This window comes from Chaetomium globosum, genomic scaffold (assembly GCF_000143365.1).
Source record: "Chaetomium globosum CBS 148.51 scaffold_5 genomic scaffold, whole genome shotgun sequence".
NCBI lineage: Eukaryota > Fungi > Ascomycota > Sordariomycetes > Sordariales > Chaetomiaceae > Chaetomium > Chaetomium globosum.
This window is the reverse complement of record NT_165980.1, coordinates 3,280,419-3,301,053: the sequence shown is the minus strand read 5'-3', so window position 1 is coordinate 3,301,053 and position 20,635 is coordinate 3,280,419. Positions and strand designations below refer to the sequence as shown.

Genomic DNA, 20,635 nt, shown 5'->3' with positions numbered 1-20,635 from the left:
AGAAAGTGTTCATGTAGCGTGCAACAGAGACATGGGATAGTTCCCACCCGTTCTACGTGACTTAAGAACCCTAGTGTATAACCCCAGGCTTCTACAACGAACTACTGCCATTAAGCCTTCGGCCGGGAAGGGACAGCGCTGCTTGACGATGACCCGGTGTAAAAGCCTTGGGCAAGCCGACGCTCTGTGTTTTGGCGAGAGTTGACAAAGTCGGGGTAGTTGAGCGTCAGCTCAACGGCGCCACTGACAATGTTGTCGACAGCCTCCACGCCGAGCATGAACGAGTGGTCCTGGTTACCGACCTCGTACCTCCAGCTGCCGAAGCGGCCACGAGACCAGATGTCCATGTCCTGGAGTTTGGGAAGGAGCTGCTTGAGAACACCCTCACGCTCGAGCGACGGCGTCGGATAACCGTGGTCGAACTTGCGGTGGTAGGTCGACACGATCTCGTCATCAGGCTTGATCATCTCGGTGTTGATGAGTCCCTGGGATGCAGTCCTTCAGCAGGTTCTCCTCGTCGACCGGCTTCATGGTCGACTGCGAAACCTCAAGCATGATCGACCAGTATGGCCCCTCCTTGGACCTCGGTGGACTTGGGCTTGCTACCGTCGGCGAGGTACAGCGCCGGCAGCTTAGCATCAGCCTGCGGCTGGTTGTATGGGGAGTAGTTGGAGAAGATGGTGGCGCGGTAGAAGGGGCAGTTGTCCTCGGGGAAGTAAAGCTGGCACACGTGTTAGCCATGAACCTATCCGGAGAGTAGCTTTGTCTGCCTTACCCAGCACTTGTCACCAATACGCTCGGGGCGCTCGCCGCGGATACCAACACCAATGACGTGGGTCGATGAGTAGTACAGGCCCTTGGAGAGAGTGACCAGCTCCTGGTTGCCCATCTTCTCGACAAGGGAATCGACGGCCATGGTGTTGATGAGCTTGCCGTAGCCAATGGTGGTGCCGTCCTTCAGTGTGACCGTCTTCTTCTCGGCGTCCACCTTGGTGACCTCGTTCTTCTGGCCGTACCGCTTCTTCTCCTTGGGAAGTGTGTCCGACACAGCAATCCAGATACCACCAGTTCCGTCCCTTGCGGGGAAGCGGAAGGTGGCGTTGGGACCCCAGTTGCCGGCAACTTTGTTGAGGATCACGTTCTGCGTGACCATCTTGAGGTTGGGAGCCGCAACACGCTCGCCCAGCCACTCGCATTGCATCTGAGATATGAGGTGAGCACACGATATGTCGAGAATCGGACGGACATGCGTACCTTGGTTGTGGGGACGGCCCAAACCTTGTAGTTGTACGGCCGCATGAAGACATCGGCGACACCCTCACCGCATATCCGAAGAATCCACTCGTCGAAGTTCTTGGGCTTGGTGGTAGAGACGCGGGCGTCCATGGCAGCGTCGATGAGCCCGTCAATGCACTTGACCTGGTCCTCCTTGGGCAGCATCGAGATGTTGTTCTGGAAGGGGTAGGGAACCCAGAGGTTCTTGTACCGCACGTACGAGATGCGCTGATGGGTGTACCAGTCGTCATCCTTGGGCAGGGCCTCGTTGATGCAGTCGTCAAAATACTTGTAGTGGGAGAAGATGACGTGACCGCCGACATCGTAAAGCTGCGAGGGTGGCTGTCAGAGGAGGAATTTGCGATGCGTTACAAGGCGTGACTTACGAATCCCTCAGGGGTAATATCAGTGGACGCAAGACCGCCAGCCTTCTCGTTGGCGTCAATGATCATCCAAGACGGCCCATTCTACAACCCAAGTTAGCAAAACCTCGCCCGCCGGTAGCCCCAGGGCAGAGAGCGGTGAGCTCACGATGTGGTCAAGACGCTTAGCAGCGCCCAAGCCAGTCGGCCCGGCACCGATGACGAGAACATCGACCTGACTGTATAATACCCGTCAGCAACCTCGACTCGGAGCCACACCTCCATTTCATGACACCATCGTTTTGTGGGAACATACATATCCGCCATTTTGGGAGAGAAGTGAAGATCTCGAGCAAGTGCGGGGCAGGGCACTTTCGCACGAGTCGCAATGGGGGAGCAACGAGTGCTGTCTGCAGGGAAAAAAATTCTAGTAAGCAGGCGTACAACGCTGGAAAGAGCTGTGGTGTTGAAAGCGGGACGGAAGCGCAGGACAAAAACACGGGCGTTCTTTCTAGCGGTGGTGGTTATGAAGGCGGGCAGCGAGCTCTTTGGACCCTGGCTGTTGACTTTGGGCTCGTTGCTGGGATGGCCAGACCGCTATCAGGCCCCAGAAAAAAAAGGGGCGGAAGGAGGGGTTGATGGAGGGGCTAAGATTGATCCAATCTCGAAACGGTTGGTTTTGTGGGGCCCAATTGCACGATGCCGCGAAGCGGGACTGGAAACCAGGGCAGGGCTGCTCGACCCCCATGTCTCCCGCCGTCTCAAAGATTTCGAGGAAATTCTGCGATGCCATCCCACCATGAGCCCGACTGCCTCACCTCGAGCACGCGTCTCATTGTTGAACAAAACAAAAATCTGGAGACCATCCTTCTGTTTGCAAACATGCATGGTAGGCACCCGACACCAACCCCAGTTTAGCTTGCATGTAAGAGGAGTGCAACACACACCCGACCAGCACAAGTCACTCCCCCATCTTCCGCGGTTCTGTGTTCAACGCCCAAGTTAGGTCGTGAGTGTACAGCCACCACAACAGTTAGTTTAATTACCGGTCACAGTTGCAATCCGAAAAGAGTTCGAGCAGCTTGCTCTCTCGGCCGCGAACCGGGGCATCCGATTCTCAAACGGGCAATAGCTTAATGTCTGCAATGCCGGTGACAAGGAAAGGGGCATGTCCCACCACCAACAGAGCGAGTTCAGCGAAAGAGTCCGGTCTCGATATGACAGCGATTGACGTGCCGCACCACTGAGACCGGGGTTGCAGGGGACGTGGCAAGTGAGCCTTGTTTCGAGTTGGTGCGAGCCGCGAATCAACTCCACATTACTTAACTGCGTCTTGTTTCACCACCTCGATCGCCAGGGCGGCACACCGAGCCCTTTGGGCGATCACTAGAACATAGCCGCCAACGGCTCGAGCGATCAGCCTCAAGGAGCCCGGAAGAGGTGGAAATAAAAGGGTACTTGCTGGAGCATGATCGACCGAGGTTTTTCGTCCAGCGCGATAACTAGCATTGCTTTGGAATGGAAATTTCCTGGGGACGAAGTGACGTACGAAGTACAGCCCGAGTACCTTGGAGTTACCCCACTGATTCAGACATGTTCCACAACCCTCGACATGCAAGCACAGGTTACACCAACGGGCGTAACCAGTCAATCGTTGAGTGGCTATCTATATACGACATGTGGAATAACCATGCGAAGGTTGGGAATGCCGAGGAGGAAGATGACGTTAGAGTAACATCTTTTTGTGCTCCCTCTCGTTTCGGCCCATCCCAGGGTCTCCTCGTAGGATCAATGGATGTGGCCCGGTCCACAGAACATACGCCCAGACTTGCAATTCGCTTCTCTTTTGTTGTTTGCGGGTAAGACTGTCTTTCAACTTGAAATAAGACACCCATATCCGAGTCTAAAGGTCGACTTAGGTATGGTATTCCGTATTTTCCATCCTCTTTTCCTCCATCCTAATGATACCTCGGGGCGTCATCGAGGGTCAAGTGCGAATGGATGAATAAACAAGGCGGCTCGGGCGGATGCTGTCACAACGACTCAGGTACCCGGGCTCTCAAAGGCCCGCGCTGGTTTTTGTGGCTGTGTCGGTTACAGTCACACTCTGCAAGACGAGAGAGCAGAGGCACCCATGGAAGACCTGGCTTGGGAAAATCCACAACTGACGGAAGAACTCAATCAGTTTCTAGACATGGATATCTATCAGTTTGGTGTGCTTCATAAACTACCTAACTGGCAATGTCGAGTTCACCAAGCGGCGGAAAAACTCTTGGGTTTGCGATCGCTGTGTCCTCGCTGGTTCTCAGCCGGCATGGGGATCTCATCATTGGCTCTGTTACAACGGATATGAGCGATCGCCATGCGCTTCCGCCAGAACTCCCATCTTGCACGAATCAAGATGCGCCCGGTCATTCTTTTCCCGTCTGCTCCCGCCGGTCCGGAATGTGTTGTCGAAGGCGGGGATGCGGTGTAGATCACAAACAGACTGAAGAATAGCGTTGTTAACACCTCGACTGTACCTAGCCGAAGTGTCCCGCTGATAGCGTTCAAGGGACTGTCCCGTCTGAGCTAGGTACATCCAGATGTACAAACAGGGAGACGCTTTCTCAGTTTCAACCTCTCGGGACATACGAGGGTTTGCAAGGGGCCGCACGAGCGCGTCGTTGTGTGCAAACTGAACCAGCGAAGGCTGCGTTGGAGGTTCCACAGCCACAACATGTGGGCGGCGGGAGGCTGCTGATTTGATGCACAACAGACCCCCAGCGCAATCTTACCCCAATCTTGTTTGCAGATATCGGTTCGCATTCCACTTGTCACCTTGTCCACCGCGATAGACCTGGGATCTATCGGTGGTCGACACCGTAGCACCGGGCTTGCTGATCTTTCAAACCTATGTTATCATGCCCGCCCTTGCCCGCCCTTGTCAAGCGAACTGATCCCCACGATAGCCAATATGAGAAATGTCTTAGTTTAAAAGGCGAGTTGCCTGTTTTGGTAAATCGTGGAACTTCGTCTTCGGTTGCAGTGTAAATCACAGAGCGCATCGATACCCTCTTCGGTGTGATGAAGACCCGGGTTTATCTCTGCATTGTGCCAATTGACGGCTGTTGACGAAATTTTGGCGAGTCGCCTTGGCTCCTGGGTCCCTGCTCGTCGAAAGCACTGGCGTGGCTGGCACCGTTGCTGAAGGTTGTGGTCCGGGCTTTGTGGAAAGCTGCCGCCAATCTGGGCCGTCCCCAGCACCAATCTCCCAGATCCATATTTGATTGGTGGTGGGGAGAGCACGCAACATCGCCGCCCGCGCCCCACTCCTGAACCAAGGCCGGCCTGGCTTCCGTTCCCAGAGCGTTCCCTGCAACAAACGCGCCCCTGAAAAAAGTCAAGTCCAAGCAGGCCGCCGTTCCAGAAGCAGCCCGCGACACAGCCCGCAAGTCAACGACCCAATTAATGGTGGACGTCCCCACGCTCCATCTTCATCTCCCATCGCCATCGCCGAATTTCTTCGACAAATACCTACCTCCCGGTCTGTCGCAGCTGGCTTGACCATCCATTCGTTTTATCTCGTCCCACGTCGCCGCGTGCGCCCCCAACACACTCCTCGGTTCGGGTTCTGCTTATTCTTTTTCCGAGACCTGCCTCGTACACCTTAAACCGTTCGACACCGCTGCTGGCTTCAGCAATTGTAATTGAATTCATCAAACAGACGGCCGTTCACGAACACTCGGAACGTCACCGCCCCCAGCTTTCGAAATGGGAGTCGAAGACAAGACGCGCGCTTCGGGCGACCAGCCCCGGGAGCAGAGCGAGCCAGTTCTTCCCACCGTCAACCCCGAGGTTGAGAAATCGCAACCCCCCAAGGCATCCCTCCATCCCGCGCTCTACGTTACGTGAGTACCACAACCGCCCGATATCCTCGACGGGCAATGCCTCGCGATCCAACAAATAGCTGATGCTTTATTTGCAGCGTCTGGATTTCCCTCAGTTCATCCGTCATCCTCTTCAACAAATGGATTCTCTCAACGCTCGGCTTTGGTAAGAACATGACAAGATGGGAAGACGGGAAACCGAAAAAAGTAAAATGCTGAGACTTGGCAGCCTACCCGGTCCTCCTGACTACGTTCCATTTGGCCTTTGCGACCATCATGACACAGCTTCTCGCGCGGTACACGACGCTGCTCGATGGCCGGAAGACGGTCAAGATGACGGGCCGCGTCTACCTCCGCGCCATCGTCCCGATCGGCTTCTTCTTCAGCTTGAGCTTGATCTGCGGCAACCTCACCTATCTCTACCTCAGTGTTGCCTTCATCCAAATGCTCAAGGTGAGTGCTTCTACCGCACTAGGGCAAAAGGACTTGGGACTAATTCAAGACAGGCCACCACCCCCGTTGCCGTCCTTATGTCTAGCTGGGCGCTCGGCGTCTCGCAGCCGAACCTCAAGGTCTTCCTGAACGTCTCTACCATCGTCGTTGGTGTCGTCATCGCCTCGATCGGAGAGGTCAAGTTCGTGTGGATCGGCTTCATCTACCAGATTGCTGGTATCATCTTTGAGGCGCTCCGTCTCACCATGGTTCAGCGACTCCTCAGCTCCGCTGAGTTTAAGATGGATCCCCTGGTCTCGCTCTACTACTTTGCCCCGGTCTGCGCTGCCATGAACTTCGTGGTTGCCCTGTTCTGGGAGATGCCCAAGGTTAGCATGGCCGAGATCTACAATGTCGGGCTCTTCACCTTCTTCCTGAACGGCATGTGCGCTTTCCTGCTGAACGTCTCCGTCGTGTTCTTGGTAAGCATTCTATTTTCCCAGTAGTCCAGTGAGGGCTTTTTCTAACGTCTTTGCGACAGATTGGCAAGACCTTCGTCCCTCGTCCTCACCCTCTGCGGTGTGCTCAAGGACATCCTCCTCGTTCTCGCCTCGATGATGATCTGGGGGCACCCAGGTTTACCGGCCTCCAGTTCTTTCGGCTACAGCATCGCGCTCGGCGGCATGGGTCTACTACAAAGCTCTGCTACGAGGCGATCAAGGGGCTACGCGGGTGAGGCCGGGCGGCAGTGGGCCGATTTCGGCAACCGTCGCCCCGTGCTTCGCCGCATCGCCATCATTTCTCTCGTTCTCATGACCGTCTTCGTCGTCCTCGGCGGGCTTGCCCCGTCGTACGACCCCACAGGCTACCTAGATGAGGCTAAGAACAAGATGGGCCTGTCGAAGCTATAAGCCGTGTGTGTGCGAGGCAGTGAGGGGCGAAGGAAGAAGGGAGACAAGGCCTGGCTCTGGGGAATTCCGCTTTGGCATATTCATTTAATCCCCCCTTTTTCCACCGTACCACGATTTAATGCACAAATGGGAAAGGACGAAAGTTCTCTTTCGCCCCGAGCCCTCGGGATCAGGAAGTGGAGTATGGGTGCATGGATGGGTAGGAGGACGGGAACTTCTAACTGATGACACGAAATATGGCGGCGCCGGCGGTGGGATACTCGGCGAGTACATAATGCACTACTATTTGCGTTTTCTTTCACCACGACCATCTTCGGTCTGGTTATCTTTCATTTTTCCCGCTTTTGGTTGTCGCGCTTTTTGTTCAAAAACGGCTAGCCGAGAAAGGGAACGAACGGGCTGTCGGCATTATAGAAACGAGGACGGGAGGAGTGAGCAGGCGTGGAGGCGGCGGCATCACGAACACGGAGTCTGCTTTGCGAGCATGGAATTTTGGGGAGAGTTTGCTTTTCTATGTGGTTTTCTAGGCGAGCCTTAGAGGAAAATAGAATTGTAGATATAACATCATCCATAAACTCCTCCGTGTTTGTGTCTTATGGATCAGATGAATCAGAACTCGTTGCGAGTTTTATTTATCTTGCTCGTTTGTACATCGAGATAGCTGACTTGTTGAGAAGTTGGGAAGGGGGGCAGGGCAGTATGGTCAATTTTGTAAGGGCTAACCAAGGACAAGCTGCTGATTGTGAGATGGGGGGTGGTCATGTGTTACGAATACAACACGCAAGGTAAGTCACATTCCCCAGAGGTAGGTAGCTATCACAAACGGAGCAGTTGAACACGTTGCCAAAGACTGCGTTGCTCGTCCTACTCTTGGATTTCCCATTAGGCCAGGACATCATCGGTTACTGAGTGCCACGCTCCCGCCCGCTCCGTCCCCCTGCCTGCCTCGCCCCAAACCCGGCTTCCATACCGAACCGACGGCACGCAGGCTAGATATCTAGGAGGAACGACGTGAACGCCAGACGAGTGTATCGTCAAAATGCCGTAAAATTCAGCTAGTGAGCCTCAGATTTTATTCCGTGATGAATGCTGTGTACAGCCCGAATAACCCATTCGCCCCGCCCAGCCAATTGTGAGGAAAAACCGATCAAAAGCCTGCATCATCGTCAGTACAACGTCTCTCTTGCTCAATGGATGGGGTGCCGTGGTAGGTCAGACATACGCAGAGGAGTGAAAAACCACCGGTTCTTGCCGCTCGTGTAGCGCTCCTCGAGCACCTTCTTGACCGTCTTCTTCGCCTCCTCGCGCTGGCTGACCTCCTTGAAGGTCTCGGCGTTAAGGACGGCCTTGAGACCCTCAAGCTCGAGGGTGTAGCGGGTGGGCATCAGGTGGTTGTAGTTGATGACCTTGATGAAGGGCTTGACCTTGGAGCGCTTCTCTTGCCTCGTCTTGGACATGCGGCGCGTGATCTTGCTCGGGTACCGCTCGATGCCCGCAACCAGGGCGTGGCCGTAGGGGTGCGACTTGTTACCGCTGTCGACGGGCTGGATGATCACAACCTAAAAAAGCAGGAAGGGTCAGCATTACGTTCTGGGTTTCTAAGTCCTGCGCGTAACTTCTTCCACCCGTGCTCCCCGCGAGACCTTCCCATTGTCCACCTCTTTCAACATTGTTCCTGTCGTCCCAGTGCGTCCCGCTTTCCATGCCACTTTCATCCCAGATACTCGGTGTTGCCAACTAAAAAAACGCAGGTTCGTTGAGGATGGCGTACCTTCTTGCCGGCATAGCGACCCCGGGTAACGAGGCAGACCCTCGACGTCTTAAGGAACTTCATTTTGTCGGTTCTGTTGTAATGGCGGAGTCAGCAAGCCAGAAGGACCAAAGCAAATCCCCTTTTTCGCAGTCGGGCGCGGGCTGGGATCGCGACATACCTGTTGTTTCCTCGGGCCTTTCCTGAAGTCGACTGCGGGCACAGAGAGTGAGGGCTGAACCGTTCTTGGAGGTCGTTCCCCGAAATAATTTCCAGTTTGTGGGCTGCCAAAATTCGAGTGGGCAAACGATGCGGATTGGCTGACTCTGATGACTAATATTTGGACCGTGCGCTTAATCGCTACGTGCATGGGCCAAGCAACCCCAGTCACAGAGAGCTCCACTCGGCTTCCTCAACGCTCGACTCCAAGCGCATCTCGAATCACGACATGGTTGGGTTCAATCGCAAAACTTTCTAAACTGCGTATGGTAATTATCTAGTACTGTTTCTACCGTTCTCAATTTTACTTTAGTTTTCTAGTAGGCGCGTTGACCTCCGACAATGGCGCCCCCAGTCTACATCATTTCTCGCATCGCGGACCCGATTTTCGCCGTGTTCATCGGCGTCTCGGCTGCTGCGCTGAGGATCAACCGTGAGGAGAAGGACAAGGGCAAAACGACCCGGGAGACTATTGAGACGGCCCGTCGGTAGGTTAAATTTCCGCAATCACGCCTTGAAGTGTTCCGCTAAGAAAGGTCCATACAGTCGCCTCGGTTTCTTCAAGAGCTCGTGATATGTCTATTCCGCACGCTTCCAACCCAAACCCGGCAAACCGTTCCAATGAGAGAACCCCATGACAAACCGAACGCCGCCCCAATATCTCGAACATGCATACCTCACCCTGTTCATCTCTACCGATACAACCAAGCATCATGCCAAACCCGGCCCGTACTCCTTCTTCATCGCCTCCCGCACCATCTGCCCGCAAAGCTTCGCCGTCGGGTTCGTGCTTACAGCCAACCCCTTCGCAATCTCATTGCCGTATCTGCCGCCCATGGCGAAATCCCGCGACGCGAGCTCCTCGAAATCCAGCTTCGACCAGCCTGCCTCTGGCCTCTCGGCGTCTACCGAAGCCGACATGGAATCGAGAAGTTTGGAGGTCATGAGATAGACGGCGGCGCGCTGGGTATGGGCGTTGGATAATGCCCTCGCAGCCTGGGGGGATAGTCTGGAATATGCGACTTTTGGCGTGAGAAGGGAGATGGCATGGTCGAGGTCGCACAACATCGTCTTGCCCGCCTCTAGCCGCTCAGTGTCGTCAACACCCTGAAGCAGCGCCGGCGAATTTGCCGGCGCACCCGCAACAAGCACCGAATCTCCGTACAACCGCCTCAAGGCCTGTGCTCTGTTGTTGCGGGCGCTAGCATACCGCGGATGATCCTGGATAAGCTGGCCGAGCTTGGAGACGCAGTCGCGATACCCCGCCGCAATGTCGGCATCTGGTGCCCCACTGGACCGCTTCTGCGCCTGCTGCATCTCCAACCTCTGGATGGACATGATGATATCGCGTTCTTGCTGGGCTACCTTTTGGTAATCATCGGGGTCCGAAATGTGGGGGTCTTTCGGAAGGGTGGGATCGACCTGGACCAAGAGCGACGGGTCGAATTCTGGGTCTTTGATCTTCTCGAGAACATTGATGTCTCGCCGGCTCAGCTCAACGTGCGCCATCGTGATGGGTTGCCGAATGTGGGTTCCGTGCTTCGACGATGTGTTACTTTTGTATTGTGTCGATTAACAGACGGATGGAAGGCTGTGGCCGTGAAGAAACGAACTGGCTCGAAAGTTAAAAAAGGGCAACAATTACCGTCTTTCACAAAAGCAGTGGTGTTGGCGATGGTGGCAGTATGGAGTTGCAAGTACGGAGTTGCAAGAACGGGGTACGGTAGCAACATTTGCTAATCGAAGCCTGCCTATTTCACTAACGGCGCACGGCAGCTAAACCCGGGAAAGCGGTCTCGTGCCTCAATCCGCGCTCAATATGACGGAGCGATTGACTCTTTCGCCGTTGCTGACCGTCGCCGCCCGGGTACTCAAACTCTCTTGTCCGCACGGGGCGCGGCGTGGGTGCGGCTCTCGGTAATCGACGGCATTGTGCGGCTTTGGCCGTTGATCCACCCGACCACGGTGCCATTCCGCTTCTCCACCAACCAACGGCAACCAAACATCACCGCTTCCTCAACTCGGCTTTACTGTGCATGTATCGTCATTGTCCACGCAAATGCGGAAGGTCTGGGGGTTTCCGGTCATCTGAAAGAAGCCACTACCCAATTGTTGAAAGCCGATGCACAGTGGGCAAAAGCCGGTCAGCGACTGGGTATTGAGACATGCCGCAAGACCCGAGACGTCCCCAGGCCCCTCTCTTGGATGGAAACTGGCTGAGACTGGTTGAGACTCGCTCGAAAGAGGCGCATGCTTTGGCCTGTGCAATGCCTACACGGTACAAGGTGGATTTCATGGCGCATGGTGTGAACAGCATGTTGGTTTGGTCAGCGTCCGATTACTGTGTACCTACCTGGAACAGGGGCAGTGGCTGTTAAGCCGAGCACTTCACTTGGACGCTCAGTCCCATATAAGTCACCGTTCCCTACCACCTCCCGTCATTCTACCTACATACATAAGATACCAACCCGGCCCTGAATCGTGATTCTCAACACACACCTCGTGCAATCCCAACAACTTACCAATTTATTAATCAACATCGGTTGACCGTTTACCTAGTGTTTCTTCCAACCACCGTCTTCCCCATCCGTTACACCCCATAAACCTGCTGAGTGAGCATGTCACCGTCTGCCATCTCGGACAACGAATCTTCCCCTGGGGCCTCGACCTACGAAGTCCAGAGCCCCGCCCCCAACTTCAACGGCTACGACCACATCACCTGGTGGGTGGGCAACGCTAAGCAAGCCGCCGGCTTTTATACGACCTACTTCGGATTCAAGACTGTCGCCTACCGCGGTCTCGAGACAGGCAGCCGGTATTTCGCCTCATACGTTGTTGCCAACAACGATGTGCGCTTCGTCTTCACATCGCCGATCCGCTCGGCCAAGTACCTGCCCGAGGATGAAGACATATCGCCCGAGGACAAGCGTCTCCTCGAGGAGATGTATGAGCATATGGAACGGCACGGCGACGCCGTCAAGGACGTCGCCTTCGAGGTGGACAGCGTCGACGGTGTCTACCACAAGGCCGTGGCCGAAGGCGCCGACGCCGTCCAGCCGCCCACAACCACGGGCAACAAGGAGCACGGCCACGTACGCACCGCCGTGATCCGCACTTACGGCGACACCACACACACGCTGATCGCGCGCCAAAACTTCCACGGCGCCTTCCTCCCGGGTTTCCGCACCGTACCCACGTCGACGGTTCCCCCCGCGCTAGCGGCACTCCCGGACGTGCCCCTCGCGCGCATCGACCACTGCGTCGGCAACCAGGACTGGAACGAGATGGTGTCGGCCTGCGCCTTCTACGAGCAGTGCCTCTCGTTCCACCGGTTCTGGTCGGTGGACGACAACCAGATCTGCACCGAGTTCTCGGCGCTCAGCAGCATCGTCATGGCCAGCCCCAACAACGTGGTCAAGATGCCCATCAACGAGCCCGCGCCGGGCAAGAAGAAGTCGCAGATCGAGGAGTACGTCATCTTCAACAGCGGCCCCGGGGTCCAGCACATCGCGCTACTCACCTCGGACATCCTCGCCGCCGTCGCTGCCCTGCGCGCCCGCGGCGTCCAGTTCATCGACGTCCCCAAGAGCTACTACGACACCATCCGCGCCCGCCTTAAGACGGAGAAGCGCAACTGGGAGCTCAAGGAGGACCTGGATACCGTCGAGCATCTGAATATCTTGATCGACTACGACGAGCAGGGCTACCTGCTGCAGCTGTTCACCAAGCCGCTGATGGACCGTCCGACCGTGTTCATCGAGATCATCCAACGTAATGAGTTTGACGGTTTCGGCGCGGGCAACTTCAAGAGTTTGTTCGAGGCCATTGAGCGCGAGCAGGCCGAGCGGGGGAACTTGTAGATTTTTTTTATGAGTATCTTTGTTTAAGCGACGAGTTATGATACCGTTTTTGTTCTTATAGCTAGCATCCATTCAATTGGCGCTGCCCTTCTCTCTCCCACTTGGGGAAATATTCTGGTGTTTTCCTGTCCCCTTCGGTGAGAAGACACCGGCTATGTTCCCATGATTGCCATCCCACGCCCTCCAGAAAGTCTAAATACTCCGATTCGATCCGAAAAAAGGCCGGTAAAGTCAGGATTTCTTGACCACCCACATCAAACATACCACTGCGCCTACCATCCTTGTCATCTACGGATCTAGAACCATAGCCTCACTCGCGCCATTCCCTAAAGCCTGGCCATTTCCATTCACCACTTCCCCGCCACTACTACCATCCGCCGCTTGTAGCCCCTCCGTTCCGCGGGTGTCGCTCTGACACCCCGGGCAGTTATGTATGACCTCGTGGGCAAAGACGTCACAGTCGATGCAGAAGTGGTTGTTGCACACGGTGCACGCGTACCGGCCGCTCTCGCTAACCCCGGCGGCGGCTTTCACCTCAGCCGCATCTCTCCCCTTATCCCTATCCGTATCCCTGCCATTCCCATTCCCATTCCCATTCGCCTGCACCTGCGTCTGGGTCTGGATCTGCCCCGACGGCGGCACGGCGGGAAACGCGGCCAGGCACGCAAAGCAGGCGCTGGACCCGCGGGCGCGGGCGTCGGCCCACGAGACGGCGGCCCAGCCGCGCAGGGGGAACAGGTGGTGGTAGGAGCGGGCCAGGTGGGTGCTGAGCACGAGGGTCAGGGCGCACACGGGGCACTCGGCCGGCAGGCGGCACACCTTGGTGCGGCAGCGCGTGCACGCGTACCCCTCGCGCGTCGGCCGGTTGTGGCAGGCGCAGAGGCTGACGTGGTCTTTGGAGGCGAGCGCCCGCGAGGGGAAGCCCATCATCAGGAGGGAGGCTTGGTTGTTGGGGGTGGGTTGTTGGGGGTGGTTGTTTTTGTTGGTGGGGGTCGTTTTTGTCGGTGGTGGTGGTGGAGGAGGAGGGGTGGGTGACTGGCGGTGTAGTGGCGGCGAGGAAGAGCTCGCGGAAGTGTTGCTCGTGTAAGGCGACGGCGTAGTTGGAGGGGTCGCCGCCATTGGTGCGGCTGCAGAGTTGTTCGCAAATAGCTACCTGCGCGGCGAGGCCTACGATGGATACGCGGATGCGGTCGGCGAGGAGATTGGTGATGGTGTCATGGATATCGCCGGGGTCGCTGGACAGCAGCGCACCGTATATTATGAGGATTTCGCGCGTGCCGTGAGAGGGGGTATGGCTAGTGGGAGTTTGTTAGATTGAGAATGAAATCTCGGTTGAGTAGGTTTTACAAACAATAATGCGCCTCGGCACATCTCCAGGGCGTTTTGCAGACTTGGATTGCCCTGCGGTTCCTGTTGCTCAGCCCATACCCGCAGCTTCTCGATGTGCTCCGCAGGGTTCCCGCCCATGTCGCTGATCCTGACAGCGATACCATCACGCATGCCCACAATGCCCAGTTGGCTAATAGGATTTTGCTCAAAATACTCCCGCACAAAGTCGACGGCATAATTGAGCGTCAACAGGTACCGGTTCGGTAGCAGGTCCTTTTCGGCCATGGCGAAGCTCATATCGAGCACAAGCATCACATGTCGGATGATGCCACGCTGAAACGGAGTCGTGTCGCGCATGAGCCGGCGCCGCTTCTCGGCTTCGAGGAGCGCCCCGACTGTGATGCTCCCATCCTCGGTCTCGACCACATGCTCCCACGACCGCTTGATGTCTTCCCAAGCCGCCTTGGAACGGCCCCCCTTACGGCCATCGCCTCCCTTTCCATTACCGCGGCCTGCCTTGGATCGAGTACCATAGGAGCTGCCGTCCGCAGCAGAGGCCACGCGAGGATCGCCGAGTTCGTCATCCGAGAGGTCGCCAACGTATTCACCGTCAGAGTCGGCCATTCTCGTCGGCGGCCTGGGGTAATTCGATGCGCCGGGTTCAATCTAACTTCGTGGTTTATATTATCGGGTTCCTAAAATCAGGAAATCGTTATGCCATGGCATTAGCCCGTCCGAATGTCCCGTGTTGGGCTGCAGCAGGCGAGTGTCGTAATGTGTTTATCGAGGTGGCAAAAGCGTTACAGAAGCGTTGGCAAGGCTACCATCGAGAACAAGGGACTCAAAGCTTCAGCGGCAGCCTCGCAGCCTGGTGGGGTTGGTTTTTGGGGGAGCACCAATCAGGTGCTAGCTTCAAAAGGTCCCTCCCTCTAACTGTGATTGGCTTTTGTTGCTCTCTCGATTTATGCTTGGCTCAAAATGATTTGTTTGAGTTGATTGAACGATTTTGGTTCATCTTTTTTGCTACTCGTTGACAAGTCGTGGAATGATGCAGAACACGCTGTCGCACCCTCCGGGAATGGCGTCTTTCCGATGTCATCAGGTATGGCTCTGTCGAGGCCTCCCAAAATGGCGGCACTGCCCTGCCAAATTCGGCGGTCACATAAAGCGGTTCTCGATTCTACGGCACTTGCTGGTCACGGATACCAGAGGAATGATTCACGAGTCTTAATGGCCAGAGCCTCTTTTTTCGCGAAGGGCTAATTACAAAGCCTGCTGAAACTCACCCCTTTCTTCTTACAACACATTCAGCGACAACCTTCGTCACCGCTTGCTAGCTGCTTTCTCGCGTATCGTGTCTTGGAGGATCTTCTCACAATCCCGGAACTCGAGGTCCAGGTCCATGTCACTCTCCCGCAGCAGAATCAACTGCATCTAATTCCCAGTCGGTACCACAGTCCCCCAATACGCGACATCCGGATCCCAAGGCTCCTCCTCCTCCCAATCAACTCCACCCTATCCTCAAACGCCTTTCTAAACACGGAATACGCAAAAAGTCGACGAGGAAGGGTATCTGAGAGTGTCCGTCGACCATGACATTGCGTGGATGGCAATCGTGCATGACAACACCACACTTATTAATCTCATGGGCAGCATCGCCAGCGGATTGCACCATCACCGCCCACCTTTCCCCCTCTAAAGGAGCAAATGGCGAGGAGCCCAGCCGCCACTAACTCGTCCAGTAACTCCAACCACAGTAGTGCGGCCAGTTAATTGGCTCCCACTTGCAGGAACACCATCAGAACCGCGGCGTACCTGGGCGGTGTTTGAGACACAGTTAGTTAACAGCTATCACTAACGGCAGAATGCAGCAGAGGAACCGAAGAAGACTCACGCGGCCGTCGCCCCCAGTGCGTCCAGAGGCCGGGACGTCATGGCGAAGCTCGTCAATAGCAGACAGGTGAGGACAAAGGCCGTGATGACGCCCAGCTTGTGAGAGGCGTTTCCCAGGGCCTGGAGCACCCAGATGGGCACCACCAGCATCACAAGGCCGATGGAAATGGTTACTATGGACACGAAATGGTCCATGACCTTGTCGTTGTAGAAACTCATGGTTGGGTGCAGGGCGTCCGGCGGCAGGTCGGCGTCTTTGCTACCACTGCCAGTGCCGTCTTCCACATCCCCGACCCTGCGCCGGCCGCCTGGCGACAGCGTCTTGCTCCGGTCATCCCGCCAGAAGGGCAGCGTGCGCAAGAACAGAAACTTGTCGATCCCCCGGCGAAGCGGCGTCTTGTCTCGCGGGCCGACGGGGATGAGGTCATCCGGGTACTCCAGATAGGTCTTTTCCTCCCGATGAATCGCCTCGTTGGCATGGCTCAAATGCCAGTTCTTGAGGCTGGCGATGTCCCAGGAAGGCGCCGCGGGATACTTCAACAAGGTGGTCTGTTGAATGATGAATTTGTCTAGGCACGCCGAGGGCTGAGGTGAGTGACCCTGGTACAGCACTACCTTCGCCTAAATCAACCGGGGCTGCTGCACTTACTGTATCGATACAGGGACGTCGAGATCTTGTCCAGGAGCTCAACCCTCTCGGAGACGACATCTTTCCTAAACGTACCATTATCTACCTCCTTGTCCGGCCGGCGACTCTCCTCCTCGATCTGGGCGAGCTTCTCTTCTAGCCTCGAGATTTCATCTTGCATGCGCAGGGCCACCCGTACGTTGAGGCTCCGGAACCGACGGGCGACAAAAAAGTCGGGTTCGGAAGCGAGTAGGTCAGAGTAAGCCTGGTAACCCACATACTTCCACGGTTTTTCTTGAATCAAATCAGCTGCCGTTGGTGCCGGAATGGGTGTTGACTTTGTTGCAGCCGGCGCTGCAGTCGTCGTCGGCGGGAGCATCGAGGGGACAGCGTTGCTAGAGCCTGGGTCTTGATTCCCTTGATTCCCTTGATTCCCTTGGTTCCCTTGGTTCCCTTGGTTCCCTTGATTCCCTGCCGGTGCATTAGCGGCTACGTCTAACCAATCTGGCTCATCATCCGTCTCAGCCAGTGCAGAAAAGTCGACCGGGCTATCCATCGTTACCGGTGCAGAGCGTAACAGCAGCGCTGAGAACGTAATTGAACAAGAATACCAGGTAGAGGGCTTTGGAGGGTGCCCAGGCACCAGGCTATGGGGGGGCAGGCAACCGTTTACTTGCACATTAAGCGCTGCTGCGAGCTTGGCGATCCTTGACAGGGTCAGATACGGGGCTGCGCTCGACGCCATTGGACTAGTTATTACCTAGCTAGCTGAAATATCTCAGCTTTAACGCGCCGCCTCCGCCACTAGGTATTTTAGATCCATTGGGACGAGGCTCGACATATAGGGAGGCAAGGCTCGCATTTTCCATACCCGTCCTCTCCCCTCCCCTGTATCCCTGCATCCCTTTGTAATTCGCACCACAACACCAGAGCGACTAACTCACAGCATCAGGTTTTCGACCATGGAGATTAACCCTACTCGCGTCTTAGTGCAGGATGAGCTGGCGGACTTAGCCAACAGACTCAACCAGCTCTCCGTCCAGAGGCCGGGGCACATGCACCATGATTATGCACACTTCATTCGCCTTCCCGATACTAGCAACGAGCTAAGGATTCTCGACTACGCTGGCCACGGAGGAAAACCCAACCGAACCAGAAACCCTGCTCCGCGGCCGGATCCCAGCACCCAGTCTCAGTCCCAGAACAGTAACATAAATGACCAGAACCAACCTCAGCGGGGCGACCAGAATCCCGGCGGCGGCGATGACGGCAATGGCGAGGATTCCGACGGGGAAGACAGACGGCGACGCGGTCCTCTCACCCAAGTAGCCGAGCACTCGCTGCACTCCCTTCCGCAGCTGAAGAGCTTTCTGGACAGAGTACTGCAACCGACAGACCCAGAAATTTCCCGCGATATCCGTTGGCTGAGAATCGACTCAGGGGACAATTTCAAGCTCTTGTGCCATCTAGTCTCCCTCAAGAGGCTGCAACATCCCTACAAGGCGGTTCTCGAGCGTGCCGTCCGCAACCGGGACGAGGGCACGCGGCGCAAGCAGGTGATGCTGCGCTATTACAGCCAGATCACGGCGGGAAAGCCGCTCGAATATGCAGACTCGTTCATCGCACTGCTGAGCGACGTCGAAGTCCGGGAGGGCTTCCTGGCCAGGTTCCTCGACCAACACAAGCGGTCGAACCTACCCGGCACGGCGGGAGCTCAAGCGGCCGCTGACTTCCAGAGAGACATCCAGAAAAGGTTCGACAGCCTCTGCTCGATGAAGAACGACGAATTCTTCTGGTGGGCCGAACGAGCCATCATGAGAGTCCTGAGCCAATTTGACACTCATATCGGCAACGGCCAAGAGCCCCAGGACCCTCGCCTCGTCTCGGGCACCGAGGAACGCCTCGTCGGGATCGTCGAGTCCATATACACACAGGCCTGGGCGCAGTGTTCCATGCTGTACTCCGGTTCCCAGCCCCGTCTCGAGGAAGTCTTCAAGCATGTGCGGTCTTTCATCCGCCAGTCCCTCACTGAAGACGACAGGACGAAACGGTCCACCGACTTGGCCGTCGTGGTGCAGTGTTTCGTCGGCAAGGTCGCACTGGACGTGGCGACATGCATCTGCGACGACCTAAAGACAGGGGGGGCAACCAAGTCCCCCACAAAGAACCTCAAGATCCCCCACATCCTCCGGCACTCGCGCGCCGGCCCCCTGCTGAAGGACACATACAAAATCTGGCACGTCTCCCAAGTCACCAGCGACCTCACCTTCCAGTCCGCCTCCCTCATCGAGGCAGACCAGGGCCCGCTAGCCTTCCAGGGCGCGGAGGCCTCGGCCTCGGCCTCCCAGCCGGCTATCGACCTCGACTCCCTCACCCGCGCCTGCGCCGCCGTGCACAAACACCTCCAACCCACCAACCTACCCCTAGCCCTCTTCTTCAGCGCCGCCTTCCCCGAGCCCGGCAAGCCGCGGCTCCTCGTGTTCAAGGGCCAGTGGCTGACCAAAGTCGTCAGTATCTCGCCGCAGGAGATGAAGGACATGGGCTGGGACGGGCCGAGGCCGGTTGCGGATGTCCCGCAGGGCTACGTGCGCTTTTCTGCTTCCCGGCTGGAGGGCGGTGTTCCGATCTTGGTGAGTATGGAGGAGCATGTGCTGGGGGCGGTTACGCCCGCGAATAAATATCTCTCGTGGGAAGATGTTGTGAAGGCTGGAGGGGATGAGTGAGGGATCTGCTGAGGGTACCATAACCGCAATGTAAGATAATGTAAGAGGAACCTTTTCTAGGTGATTAATGAATCTCTACCTTTCTAAAATCAGGGGCAGATGCGAAGGTGTGCCTCAGTGATGAATTTCGTTTCCAGGGCCTTTTTCCAGAGAGTCCTTTGACAAGGGCCCATTGGATGCAACGACCAACAAGACCAAGTATCACGAACGTCAAAGAATAGAAGTAAGCCATCGTCGGATATCAAACACGACCTTCTCCCTTCCCAGCCCTTCAACCCTCATCAAATTAAAGCTCATTCGCAGCCCTAACCCTCTCTCAAAGCCCACGCCTTCCCCTTGCCTTAACCCTGAATCGCCCCCCTTCTCCAAGGCTGTTAGAATTTCCAACAGGGAGACGCCAGCCATGCATGGATCTTCTCCTGAGATTAAGTGCAGAGGTGCACCAGATTGCCGGAGCAACCAACTTACACAGTAAAGGGGCAGAGAAACCAGGCTGGGACATACTTGCAGCTGAGTACCGAGGTATGTAAGGTAACTATTGGATGTATGTACTTTGTACACGGACAATGTCTTGACAGTCGGTGGTTCGAGTGGGGTTGACTGCCTTAACTGCACATCGGTTGCGGACAGTGTCACCATTTCACCAACTGTAAGGTACACACTGTGTGCCGCTGTCGGGGAGAAGCCAGCCAACCACGAACCCGGTTTCTGTGCATGGCGACCCGCAAAGGGTGTCAGCCGCCTCATCGGTTTTGCTCGCAGCCTGTGACGTCATTTTTCAGAGATCGACAACCTCCAATCTGCAACAGGCGTGCCCCTCGGGGGGCCGCTCGTCTGGGATTTCAACGCGAGCCTGCCGAGCCTGCGCGTCGAAAGAATTCGCTTGACCGCCAAATGCATTTTTCGAGAATGACGATGTCTCGGTGGCACGTTTGCTGGTTTGACTGGGAAGCTGCATCGCGGGTCTCTGTCGTTCCGTGGGGGGACATCCACCCGCTTCGTGATGAGAGGTGGTGTGACCTGGTCAATCCCTCAGAGCAGCTCCCGCCTATTCGTACCGAGTGTACTTCCATCGTAGGTCGTCCCGGTTTCCCGACAACCGAGACATTTGCACGAGGCGCATCAAGAACTGGCGTCGCGCCACCGCCTAGTGTAGTTACCGCTTGCAGGGGCAAACAGGAATGGCTGTAATTCGGTCACCCCTCGAGTTACTTAACGAATCTTTAAAAACCCGGACTCGGACACAAACGGCACCCCCGAAGCTGAACGCTATTTCCCGCTTCGGTACTGCTTTCGTCGTCTGTCCCGGCCACAAGCAAGCGAAATGTATGAATATTCGGCTGTGGGTGGGCAGACGTTTAATTTCATGGCTGGGCAGCCGGTA

The 20,635-nt window shown here is 56.1% G+C and overlaps 8 protein-coding genes across 8 annotated transcripts; 3 read left to right on the top strand and 5 right to left on the bottom strand.

The window, feature by feature from the left end:
- Window positions 1-110: 110 nt before the first annotated feature.
- CHGG_07913 (uncharacterized protein) lies at window positions 111-1,964 on the bottom strand (the record flags this gene model as incomplete). The annotated part of the gene is made up of 7 exons (XM_001225568.1): window positions 111-485; window positions 563-721; window positions 776-1,201; window positions 1,255-1,605; window positions 1,662-1,742; window positions 1,807-1,876; window positions 1,954-1,964. The coding sequence occupies 7 exons, from the start codon at window positions 1,962-1,964 to the stop codon at window positions 111-113; spliced, it is 1,473 nt and encodes a 490-aa protein (XP_001225569.1).
- Window positions 1,965-5,390: 3,426 nt separating this feature from the next.
- On the top strand, window positions 5,391-6,849 carry CHGG_07912 (uncharacterized protein; the record flags this gene model as incomplete). The annotated part of the gene is made up of 5 exons (XM_001225567.1): window positions 5,391-5,527; window positions 5,605-5,672; window positions 5,736-5,959; window positions 6,013-6,413; window positions 6,480-6,849. The coding sequence occupies 5 exons, from the start codon at window positions 5,391-5,393 to the stop codon at window positions 6,847-6,849; spliced, it is 1,200 nt and encodes a 399-aa protein (XP_001225568.1).
- A 1,147-nt stretch (window positions 6,850-7,996) lies between these two features.
- CHGG_07911 (60S ribosomal protein L27) lies at window positions 7,997-8,683 on the bottom strand (the record flags this gene model as incomplete). The annotated part of the gene is made up of 3 exons (XM_001225566.1): window positions 7,997-8,004; window positions 8,072-8,408; window positions 8,621-8,683. 3 exons carry the CDS (start codon window positions 8,681-8,683, stop codon window positions 7,997-7,999), a joined length of 408 nt encoding a protein of 135 aa, XP_001225567.1.
- Window positions 8,684-9,529: 846 nt separating this feature from the next.
- CHGG_07910 (uncharacterized protein) lies at window positions 9,530-10,327 on the bottom strand (the record flags this gene model as incomplete). The annotated part of the gene is made up of 1 exon (XM_001225565.1): window positions 9,530-10,327. One exon carries the CDS (start codon window positions 10,325-10,327, stop codon window positions 9,530-9,532), a length of 798 nt encoding a protein of 265 aa, XP_001225566.1.
- Window positions 10,328-11,436: 1,109 nt separating this feature from the next.
- Window positions 11,437-12,678, top strand: CHGG_07909 (uncharacterized protein; the record flags this gene model as incomplete). Its single annotated transcript, XM_001225564.1, has 1 exon — window positions 11,437-12,678. The coding sequence occupies one exon, from the start codon at window positions 11,437-11,439 to the stop codon at window positions 12,676-12,678; it is 1,242 nt and encodes a 413-aa protein (XP_001225565.1).
- Window positions 12,679-12,966: 288 nt separating this feature from the next.
- On the bottom strand, window positions 12,967-14,631 carry CHGG_07908 (uncharacterized protein; the record flags this gene model as incomplete). The annotated part of the gene is made up of 3 exons (XM_001225563.1): window positions 12,967-13,497; window positions 13,715-13,973; window positions 14,030-14,631. 3 exons carry the CDS (start codon window positions 14,629-14,631, stop codon window positions 12,967-12,969), a joined length of 1,392 nt encoding a protein of 463 aa, XP_001225564.1.
- A 1,145-nt stretch (window positions 14,632-15,776) lies between these two features.
- Window positions 15,777-17,084, bottom strand: CHGG_07907 (uncharacterized protein; the record flags this gene model as incomplete). Its single annotated transcript, XM_001225562.1, has 4 exons — window positions 15,777-15,822; window positions 15,902-16,449; window positions 16,550-16,614; window positions 16,748-17,084. 4 exons carry the CDS (start codon window positions 17,082-17,084, stop codon window positions 15,777-15,779), a joined length of 996 nt encoding a protein of 331 aa, XP_001225563.1.
- Window positions 17,085-17,490: 406 nt separating this feature from the next.
- On the top strand, window positions 17,491-19,251 carry CHGG_07906 (uncharacterized protein; the record flags this gene model as incomplete). The annotated part of the gene is made up of 1 exon (XM_001225561.1): window positions 17,491-19,251. One exon carries the CDS (start codon window positions 17,491-17,493, stop codon window positions 19,249-19,251), a length of 1,761 nt encoding a protein of 586 aa, XP_001225562.1.
- Between the last annotated feature and the right edge of the window lie 1,384 nt (window positions 19,252-20,635).